The sequence below is a fragment of the Dermacentor albipictus genome, unplaced genomic scaffold, assembly GCF_038994185.2.
Source record: "Dermacentor albipictus isolate Rhodes 1998 colony unplaced genomic scaffold, USDA_Dalb.pri_finalv2 scaffold_17, whole genome shotgun sequence".
Lineage (NCBI taxonomy): Eukaryota > Metazoa > Arthropoda > Arachnida > Ixodida > Ixodidae > Dermacentor > Dermacentor albipictus.
In genome coordinates, this window is record NW_027225571.1 from 11,370,830 (window position 1) to 11,381,571 (window position 10,742).

The window sequence follows — 10,742 nt, forward strand, 5'->3', positions numbered from 1 at the left end:
TGTCCTAAGTGGCCGTCGCTATTGATAACGTATACCAGTGCCGCGGTTCAGTTCGCAGGCTAACAACAGGTGAGGAAATCAATTCAACCGGAACCCATCTTGCGGTAAAAGTCGACAGCAGTGCGATTATCATTGAAGCAAAGCAGAGACACACGCGCACTGCAGCAGCGGAAACCCGTTTCTCTTGCGTTTCCCACTGAGCACGCTGCGGCAGGTATCAGCCTCCGCCCAATCTGTATTTTGTGATGCGGGTTAGATTCTGTGATGTGAGCGGTTAGATGCGCAACGACACATACCTAGTGACCCAAGTTGGTCCGACGGTTGGTTTCGAACTTTGTTCTCTCAGCACAACAGCCCCATGCCCGACCCATTTTTAGCATATGGACTACCGAGTCATCCAAGTTGGTGGGAAAGCGGTTAGATAAAATGTCCCCTGAAATAGCGCGTGAAGTTGCCAGAGAAAGCGCGTACAATGCCGAGCTCCTGGGTGTGCCTGTCAGAGCATGCGCGTCCGCGAGGCGGCTGCGTAGCACGATATCGGGCCAGTGTAGTTTTCGCCAAATTCACGCTCTCAAACCGACGTGGCCTGTTACCGCTTGACCTTTCAAGAAATCAACTACTTACTTGTGATTACGGAAAAAAGTGAATTACAGTGAGCGTTACCGATTAAACAATGTAATCGTTAATTCATGAGGTTAACAAAAATGTAATTGTTTACAAGTAACTACGTATAATTCGTGACTTAGAAGTTTCACTGCAGCCCATTCTCGGGTGCGTGCATAGACGTAGTACGGGTGGCGAGATGGCTAAATGACAAGGCCGTAAAAAAAAGTTAGACAGTCACATGAATGGGCATCTCTGAATGAATGAGGCACGCCGTAGTGGAGGACTCCGTAAATTTCGAACAGCTGGGGTTCTTTAAAGGGAAGCTGAAGAGTGTCGAATTCAATAAGACGCTCACATACGGATGCGGGAACCTCAAACCATGTAGGTAAAATTTGGTTTTTTTTTTCAAGGAGCGACGTAATCGTCGGTTAAAATTGCGCTGTAGCTCCGCCCCCCGACGAATGCCGCGCGCTGCTGCTGACGCTGACGATGCGAGCGGAGACCGGAAACCACGATGTTGTGACGTCAACACTAGTGTTCCGTTGCTTCGCAGCCTCCGCGACCGTGCCTGACCATGCTTGTTTCTGCGCGCGTGCCATCGTAATCTGCTTTGATCGACCCTGCATTCCTAAATCCATAATACCTAAATCTAAGCACGCGGGTGTTTTCGCCCCCAATCGAAATGCGGCCGCCGGGGCCGGGATTGGATCCCGCGACCTCGTGCTCAGCAGCCCAACACCATAGCCACTGAGCAACCACGGCGGGTGAGCTATGTCAGTCTGCATCATATATGACCTATCTGAACTCTGCAGGAGTACGGGAGCGGTTATATTCCCCTGCATCTCGAAATAAATGAGTCGTGAGATGGCCATCGTTTATGTTCATGTTTCTGTGTCCTTGTCACTTTGCGATACGTGGCTCCCTGGAATGTCATTGAACAAGGCCATACGTCCCCTCTCGAGCCCAAAGGTATGCTTTCATAACATAGCCACATCCTTGTCTTGATAACGTGTATCTTGCATGCTGCGTTCTTAGCCGCATTAGGGACTCTCATCTCTATCGCCATGCGCGGATACAACACGTATTTATATTTTTTTTCAAGGGATCCTCCCACCTCAACTGACAAGTCACTGCTTCAAATGAAAGTTTCATTCACAGTACTACTGCATAGAAAATCGTGCAGTGCAGCTCAGAAAACAAGCCATCAACAGCGCACAGTTGCAAGTGAGAGTCTACGCGTGGTTTTAAAGCGCAACACTAATTCCTGTAGCCCAGGCCCCATACCTTGGAGCGTTCCAGCGTCTTTCCTCCATATTCGAACTCGAGCAGGACGTAGTGTTGTGTCTCTTGAAACAAGGCTGAAAAAGACCGCCGAAAATAAGTACGGAAGCGGGAAACAAGCATACCAATATTTTGGAACGAATTTCGCATGCAAGAAAAAAAAACTCCGAAAATTCTGAAGTCACAGTTATGAAAACTGCGGCAGATCACTTGCCATGTTAAGAATCCAAGTCATGAGACATGTAATTGTTTCTCTTTCACCGTGGCCGATGTGCAATGCACCGAATTGTTTCTAGTGCAATCGAACCACAGAACACTTAACCGAAAAATGGACGCACCCATAGACACCGACAGGGTGTTTCACTTAACTTTAGCAAAACTTAAAACATGCAAATGCTACGTCTAGCTGGACCGAACCATGGTAATGTCGTTTTACGCCACTTGGATATACTCAGACTATTTTTGCATTCCGCCTAGTTAAGTAATTTGTCTTAATGCATTTTTGAAATGTTACAATGAGATGAAAAGTGTCGATGAGAAAATTCCAGAGCGACACGAACTCCCGATACAGCTTTATCTTCCTCAATACGTGCTACACAAGTGTTTTTCCCAGCATGAAAGAAGCCCGTAAGTGCACGCTAAGTACCCCGAGCTGCCAGTCGCGCGGCAATTTCTTTGTGCATTTTTGTGCAATCCCGCATTATTCGTAAACAATATCTGATGGAAAGGAATGTTTTTAGTAGACATTCTCATGCAAACGCCAGAAGTATCGCACAAGTTGTGTTTTCAAACACTTATTTACGTGCTTTGTGCCATTATAGGAACCTTGTGCAGTTATTCTGTCATTTGATATCAGCGTTTCTGTTCATACATTTATTCGCAGGACACTGAATATAGAAAACACTAAAGCGCTTTTGTTTCATACAACATTCGTGGAAACTATCACTCTATTAAAGGTTCGCTGTCGTCAAGGACACGCAACAAACACCGGAAATACAAACAGCCTGTGCCAGCAGCCACAAATGAGTTACTGGACTGCAATGTAAGGAAAAACATTGGGAAGGCGGGAGATGGAAATTCAAGACGATGAGCAAAGCGAGAACAAGGTAAAAGCGGGAGCCAACGTTTCGACAAGTGCGCTTGTCTTTTTGAAGGGGACATCATTGGCACATGGTTCTTCTAAAGGGGAGAGGGCTAAGTCGGGTGGGCGAGTAAACGACCGAAGGTGTGTTAGCGGCGAGGGTGTAGAATGGAGATTGACACGCGGCCGTGTCCATAGCCCCCCTTCATTATCTGCTTCGCTGGAGATCAGTGGGGTATCGTCTCTCTGAAAGAGATGATGAAAGGAGCGGCAGAAAACGGTGCTCCATTCTATTCTGTTCTCTATTCGATTGAAATGAAATATATAAAGGAAAAAAAGAAAGGGAGGAAAAAAGTACACTAGGCAACCAAATGAAAATAAGTGCTGTTGTCTATAGCCCGAAATTTAGCGAATAGATTCTAAAGCTCCCTTTGAAACGTTTATGCCTATTGGTTGCAGTGTCTTCAACTTATGGATCAGGTATGATTCTCTGTATTTTGTTTCTCGTTCAGAACGGAAATTCCACTGTAAGTTGCTGGGTTTAAGTTCATCAAAGTAATGACCTGAAATTAAACTACATCTTACGGTCAAATTGACCTTCTGAACGAGAAAGAAAATACAGAGAATCATGTGCGCGTGTTTTAGCTCGCATCATTGCTTTTTTGCGTGTCGATCGCTATCCTGCGGTGCGATCACTCGCTATCTTCCCTTACGGTAATCGTATTAGGAAGACCTCTTGCTCTTCCTTGCACAATGAGAACAGACAATATCCGCAATTACGTAAACGTTCTCAGAGCCATCAGCGTACGAATTAGCGCACCAAATTCATTGCCTTAGCGTCCATTGAGCTCCCTACTGAGCTGGCAACATCTGTCCAGCCACTTCTAGCGCATCTGCGTGGAGAATTAGCCCTCACATTGCTAGCCAGCGCCGCTCGGGGCGAAGCGGTGGCGCCTTGAATGCGAGGATGCCTTAGTCTCAGCAGCGCTACCGCCATGCAAATGAACGTTAAACAACTCACCCAGTTTTATGTCCCGATGCAGTACCAAACTAAGCCCAGCAATGACAATTGGGCGGACTTTCGTGGGTCAGGTTTGCTCGAAGAATTGTGGGGCCTGTCTACGCATTTCAGAGGTCACAGCGACGCTGGCGTGCGAAGACGACATTATGCGCATCACAAAGAAAAAAAAGAATTTTTGTTTCTTTAGATGAGGTGGCGGTGTTCACTGGGAGAGCCTGTCGCAGCATCACTAAATAGTCTCGGAGCCGCACTGAAGGCTGAAGTTTGTAAATTTCTCTAAAAGCGTTCGGGCCCAGCAAAGTACGCGCAGAAAGAATCCGAAATAAAAAGTCATTTGTATAGCGTACACTAAAAAGACGTCATTACAAAGGCATATGTGGGGGGAACCACCTGCTCGAGCTTTTTCTTTTTTGCTCGCGATTTCGCCCTACGATATGAATTTAAGTTAACTTACGTCTACGACACCACACGCCGTAAAAAACAGAACAAAAACTACGAGGCCATAGAATTTTTTTCCGCTTGCATATTCTGTCAAAACCGGAATGTCATAGACTGCGTATTCAATTCAGTCAAAACTTAGATGATTAAATTATAGACCATGATGGGTTTGATGTAAACCGACCATAATAAATAATTATGTTTAGACTCCACCCCCCTCCCCCAAGAAAAAAAAATATACAGAACCCCAGGAAGAGTGCGCAGTGCAGAGACTCAACAATGCAGGTTTGGTATAAACAACACAAGGGGTGCTAGAAAGCAATAAATCGCATGCATTGTACTGGAGCAACCTTTGTGGTATACAGGCAAAGGAAATATTGTTTATTTTTTTCTCAAAATGCCAAGGCCCAGCCGAGAAAACTGCTGGTGCTTATTAAAGTTCACTCTCTCTCTCTCTCTCAAAATGCCAATGTAGGGTTTTGTATCTTCCGCACACCTTTCTACGATATATACTACTCGCCAGATTACAGTGAAACATTTACAGTAGAACTGTAGTGCTAACAGTCCACATTCATTAACAAAACATTTTCAATAAATCACATTAGTGTAAAAACAAATCTTGTAGTTTTCTGATATATACCGACAAGTTTAGACATTCTTCCTCGCAGGCTGCTAATACAAATAAAAATTTAGCTTCTATTTGAGAACTGTTACATATCAAATATACCTGCCCAATCAAATGGTCATCCGGCGATTAGTTTGATGATGATGTTTGAGGTTTAATGGCGCAAGGGCCAGGTATGCCCAAAGAGCGCCATACTAGTGCTAATGAATATGTAGTGGTATGATGGGTTCTGTGAATTTAATGTGACGTAGCTGTAAAGAGGCCTAAAACAGTTGGTATAAATTGCACAAAATGTACACGTAATAAAATTATGGCAATGATCAATGACGTGTACTATGATCACCAAACTTCATTAAGAAAGAATATGCAATACAAAATTTTGCGAAATGCTAAAATTGCCTAAAGCACTACTGCCTCGTCAAAGCCCTTGAAACGCAAGGGCCTAGAGGCATATGCTATACGAAATAACTATCACAGCGCTAACCTCTGAAGAGAGGAGGCGCTACGAACTAATGGGGCTAAAAACGTGGCACAACATATTTCAGAAAACCAAGGACTGCGTTGGTGTCAAAGAGCATTTCTGGGTCGAGTAACATTACAGGATGACGGGGAATGTGTTGCCGGTATGCTAAGGGAAATGTTTGTCAGATTTGGCTTTCCGACACTCCAGGAGGACGTGGAGGACGGTCAGCCTATCCCCGCACCTCCCACATTTTGGAGGCTGATTTCCAGTGAGTAAAAAATTATGTGTGCCTAATGTGTGTCCTATTCTTAGGCGACAGAATAGGACATCTAATCGGCGCGATTTTGTTGCAGAAGGCCAGAACCATAATTGTGGCTTTATTACGTGCAGCTTATTTGTTTCCATGTCCCACAAGCGTTGCCAGTAGTTTCGCAGTTTCGTGCGCAAGAAGGGCCTCAGATCTGTGACGGACTGCAGCGGTAGGATTAACAGAATACGATGCAATTGATGTGGCCATCTGGTCCGCCAGAACGTTGCCTTCGATGCCCCTATGACCCGGCACCCAGCATATGATGACATGCTGGTTACATATATACGCTTTACATAGGACGGAGAATAGTTCATTAAAAACTGGATTTCTGTGCTTACAACATGACATCAAGGCCTTCACAGTACTTAGGGAGTCCGTATATATAACAGATTTTTTTAGTTTTGTTTTCCTTATATGCTGCACAGCTGACAATAGTGCGTAGGCCTCAGCCTAAACATGCTTGTTTCCAGATGCAGTACATCGGATTCCGAGAATGATGGACCGACGGCTGCATAGGACACCCCCTCGCGTGACTTCGATGCGTCTGTGTAGAACTCAGTGCAGGAGTACTTGTACTGGAGTTCCAGGAAATGCATTCGGTTTTCTATACCTGGGGCGTGCTTTGTAACTTTCATGAAAGTTAAGTCGCATTGTATCATTTGCCACTCCCAAGGAGGTAGCAGCTTAGCTGGAGGCATTAAACGATGTTTGAGGAGTGGAACATTCATTTCAGCAGTAAGCTCCCTCACACGAAGTGAAAAGTGCTGTCTTAAAGAGGGACGATTACGAAATACTGTAGTATATGTCATATCGTTAACGCTATTAAAAGACGGATGTTGAGGATTCGAGTGGACTTTCAGAAAATATGTTTGGCTGATGTATGTTCTCTGCAGATGGAATGACCATTCATTTGATTCTACATATAAACTTTCAAGGGGACTTGTTCTGTAAGCGCCAGTGGCCAGTCGGATTCCTAGATGGTGGACCGGATCTAGCATATTTAGCGCGCTCGGGTTGGCAGAATGAGATCACGGCACCGTAGTCCAATCGTGATCGAATTCGGCGCTTGTGGAGATTCATCAAACATTTCCTGTCGCTGCCCCATGTTGTGTGGGTTAAAATTTTCAGTAAGCTCATTGTTTTTAAGCATTTCACCTTGAGATACTTTATGTGTGGAATAAATGTTAGTTTAGAGTCAAGTATCATGCCTAAGAACTTGCGCTCTTTGTTCACAGGGATTCGCTGGCCATACATTTCGATATTGGGATCTGGAATGAGCCCTCTTGCGAAAAGCACACAAGAACTTTTGTTCGGGTTCATTTTAAATCCGTTTTCATCTGCCCATTTAGATGCTTTGTTCAGGCCCTGTTGTACTTGCCTCTCACACACTGCAAGGTTGCAGGATTTGAAACCTATTTGTATGCCATCTACGTAAACAGAATAAAAAATGGCTGGCGATAATGAAGCCCGAAGCGTGTTCATCTTTACGATAAAGAGTGTGCAGCTAAGCACACCTCCTTGGGGTACACCAGTTTCATGTATGAAAGGTCGCGACAATACATTGCCGATTTTCCCGCGGAAGGTACGTTTGGACAGATAGTTTTCTAGTATGTTGAGCATATTTGCACGAATGCCCATCCCCAACAAGTCTCACAAGATCCCGTATCGCCACGTTGTGTCGTACGCCTTCTCCATATCAAGGAGAAGAACTGTTGATGCACAAAAGCATCACAGATATTTCTTTCAATGCGCACAAGATGATCAGTCGTGGACCGCCCTTCTCTAAAGCCACACTGATAGGGATCAGGCATACTGCTCAGTGCAAGGAAATGTACTAGTCTACTATTAATCATTTTTTTCAAATAGCTTACAAAGACAACTTGTAATAGCTATCGGGCGATAAATTGCCGCCAAGGAAGGGTCCTTACCCAGCTTCAAGACTGGAATAACAATAGCTTCCTTCCATGAGGATGGGAGGTATCCGGCAGCCCAGATAGAGTTGAAAAGTGCCAGAAGTGTCATTTGTGTGTCTTCGTGTAAGTTCTTAATCATGTCATAGATGATTCTATCAGCTCCCGGTGTAGAGCTTCTACATGTGCTCAATGCAGCTTTAAGCTCGGCAATATTAAAAGGACGGTTATATGGTTTATCCGGACGGCATTTACGATCAAGTGTCTGAAGTTTGAAGTTCAGCTAATTGTTTATATTTGAGGAATGATATTGTGTAATGTGTGGAGCCAGATACATGTTCGAAGTGTTCACCCAGAGCGTTCGCCTGGTCCTCCAAGGTAGTCCCTTGGTCGTCCACTAAGGGCAGAGGGTGGATTTGTTGCCCGTTTATCTTTCTTACGCCATTCCATACTTTGAACTCTTGGGTATAGGAAGTGATGCCTGAGAGAAACTTCTCCCAGCTAGCACTCTTGCCTGTCTCCGCGTGCGCCTTCCCTGCGATTTTGCCAGTTTGAATTTTCTGAGGTTTTCTGCAGTCGGGGAGCGACGCAGCAAACCTCACGCTTTGTTTTGCTTCTTTCATGCCAGTCTGCACTGCGCATTCCACCAGGCTACCCGTCTTTTACAAGAGAGACCTTGTGTTTGGGGAATAACCTTTTCAACTGCGTCGATTATAAAACAAGTAAAATATGCTACTGCATTGTCTATGTTAAAATCAGTGATAAGATCTCGTGATAAGTAAGTTGATTCTTTAAAATTAATCCATTCACCGGAGGCTAGTTTCCACCGGGGGGTATGTGGGGGGCATTTTTGCTGACGTATTGAATTTAACGTTACAGGGATGTGGTCACTTCCAAATGGATTATTCATCACATTCCATTCCAGATGAGGGAGAAGGGAAGCGGAGCCTATTTCTAGGTCAATGGATCAATATGAATTGTGTTGAATGCTGTAATGGAACTCCTTATTAAACACTAAGGCACTAGAGGTCAGAATAAAGTTTTCAATGAGTCGGCCTCTTGCGTCGCAACGCGTGTCTCCCCACAACGTGTTGTGGGCGTTCAAATCGCCCAAAGGTATGTAGGGTTCCGGGAGCTGTTTTACGAGGTTATGGAAATCGGCTTTTTGGAGGTGATAGCTTGGGGATATGTATATATATATCGTACAGACAGTTACCAACTTATTGAAAAGAATCCCTCTAATTGGCACTGCCTCGAGGGGCGTCTGTAAGGCTACCTGGCGACGAGCTAGGACTTGTCTGCAAGGATTGCTACACCGCCGGACGAGGTATTAGCCTCATCACGGTCTTTGCGGAAAATGGTGTACTGTCGGAGGAAGTTTGTGTGTTTTGATTTTAAGTGTGTTTTCTGTAAACACAGCACTTGAATTGTGTTTGTGGATGAGTTCTTGCATATCATCAAGGTTTCTAAGGAGACCCCTGACGTTCCATTGAATGATTTGTGTATCCATATTGGAAGTAAATAGGTCATATGAGTACGAAAACTGAAGTGATGCCTTAGATTACAGAGCTCTTTCGAGGCCCTGTAATCGGGGTTTTGGCCTTTCTGAAGCGTTCGAGGGAGCCTCGCCGCTCCTTAGGCGCTTGGCGCGCCTTGAGGATAGATGTAGTGTCCATTGCCTCTTGTGAGGCGCCGGACACATTATCTTGCAAGCGAGAAGTTTTCCGAGTGAGTCCTGCCTCGGAAAACAAGACCCTTGCGCCCACCAGCCCAGATGTCGATGGGGGCTCCCTGAGGGATTTGGCTGCGCCGGCTGTTGCCAGCGCTGGAAGGTGCCGGGGACGTTGGGGCAGCCTCGGCTGCGCCCACCTTCGGGGTCGATGGTCCCTTCTGCTTGGTTGACGGAGCAGCGCTAGCTGCAACCGCAGCGGGGGCAGATGGCGTAACTGCCAACTCACTGCTTGTAGGTCGAACAACCGCCGGAGGTCATTGTGACGATGCGCCCTGACGCGCCACTTCGGCAAAGCTGGTCTTACGAAGGTATGCTACCCGCCTGCGTGCCTCTTTGAATGATATGTTTTCGTTTACTTTGATTGTGACTATTTCTTTTTCTTTCTTCCAAGACGGGCATGACCGCGAGTATGCGGCATGCTCGCCATCACAGTTCACGCAGTGTGGAGCATTTTCGCATGTTTCAGAGGCATGGTCACGGGAACTACATTTTGCACATGTCTGCCGGCCTCGGCAGTTCTGGGAACTGTGACCGAAACGCTGGCATTTGAAGCAGCGGAGAGGATTTGGAACATACGGCCTGACCCATAGCATTACATAGCCGGCCTCGAGTGTCTCTGGCAGAATGCTTGAAGAGAAAGTAGGTACAAGATGCTTGGTTTTTATCGCCTTCCGGGCGCGCCTTAGCATGATTCTTTCAACATTGATCACGTTTTGCTCACTCCAGCCTTCCAACAGTTCGGCTTCTGTTAGCTCCATCAAATAGTCGTCAGAAACACCACGGCTGGTGTTCAAAGTTCGGTGTGGGGTTACTGTTACTGGGGTTTCCCCAAATGAATCAACTTTAGGGAGATTTTCAAACTGTTTTGGATCGCGGAGTTCCAAAAGGAGATCGCCGCTAGCCATTTTCGATGCTTTATAGCCTGTGCCAAGACTTTCAGTGAGATACTTAGACACGAGCAAAGGAGAAATCATTCTCATGGTCTTTCCAGGTTTGTTTGAATGAACTACATGGAATCGGGGGATGTTTGGTGGTTTGTTTCCAATAAATTGGCAAATATCTTCGGTGCGCCCTCATTTCTGAGGGCGATCAGGTATAGTCGCGGAAAAGAAGTGGCCATTAGAAGCATGGCGTTTTCGGCAGGGATGGCCTCCGCCCTCCATGGAGCCCAACCAGGGGACGACACACACTAAAAATTTTCACACCCTTATGGGTGTAATGCGGGTGTAATCATCTTTTTCACCCTTATAAACACCCTTGAAACACCTTTTTTTA

General features: G+C 45.7%; 1 protein-coding gene across 1 annotated transcript in view; it reads right to left on the minus strand.

The window, feature by feature from the left end:
* Window positions 1–10,225, minus strand: part of LOC135909403 (serine/threonine-protein kinase haspin-like) — a 22,860-nt gene extending 12,635 nt beyond the window's left edge. The window contains exons 1-3 of the mRNA XM_070529137.1: window positions 10,189–10,225; window positions 9,502–9,651; window positions 1,891–1,964 (exon numbers count right to left, since the gene is read on the minus strand). Of these exons, the coding sequence (XP_070385238.1) occupies window positions 1,891–1,964; window positions 9,502–9,651; window positions 10,189–10,225 (261 nt within the window). The remainder of the gene's footprint in view (window positions 1–1,890; window positions 1,965–9,501; window positions 9,652–10,188) is intronic.
* Window positions 10,226–10,742: the final 517 nt, after the last annotated feature.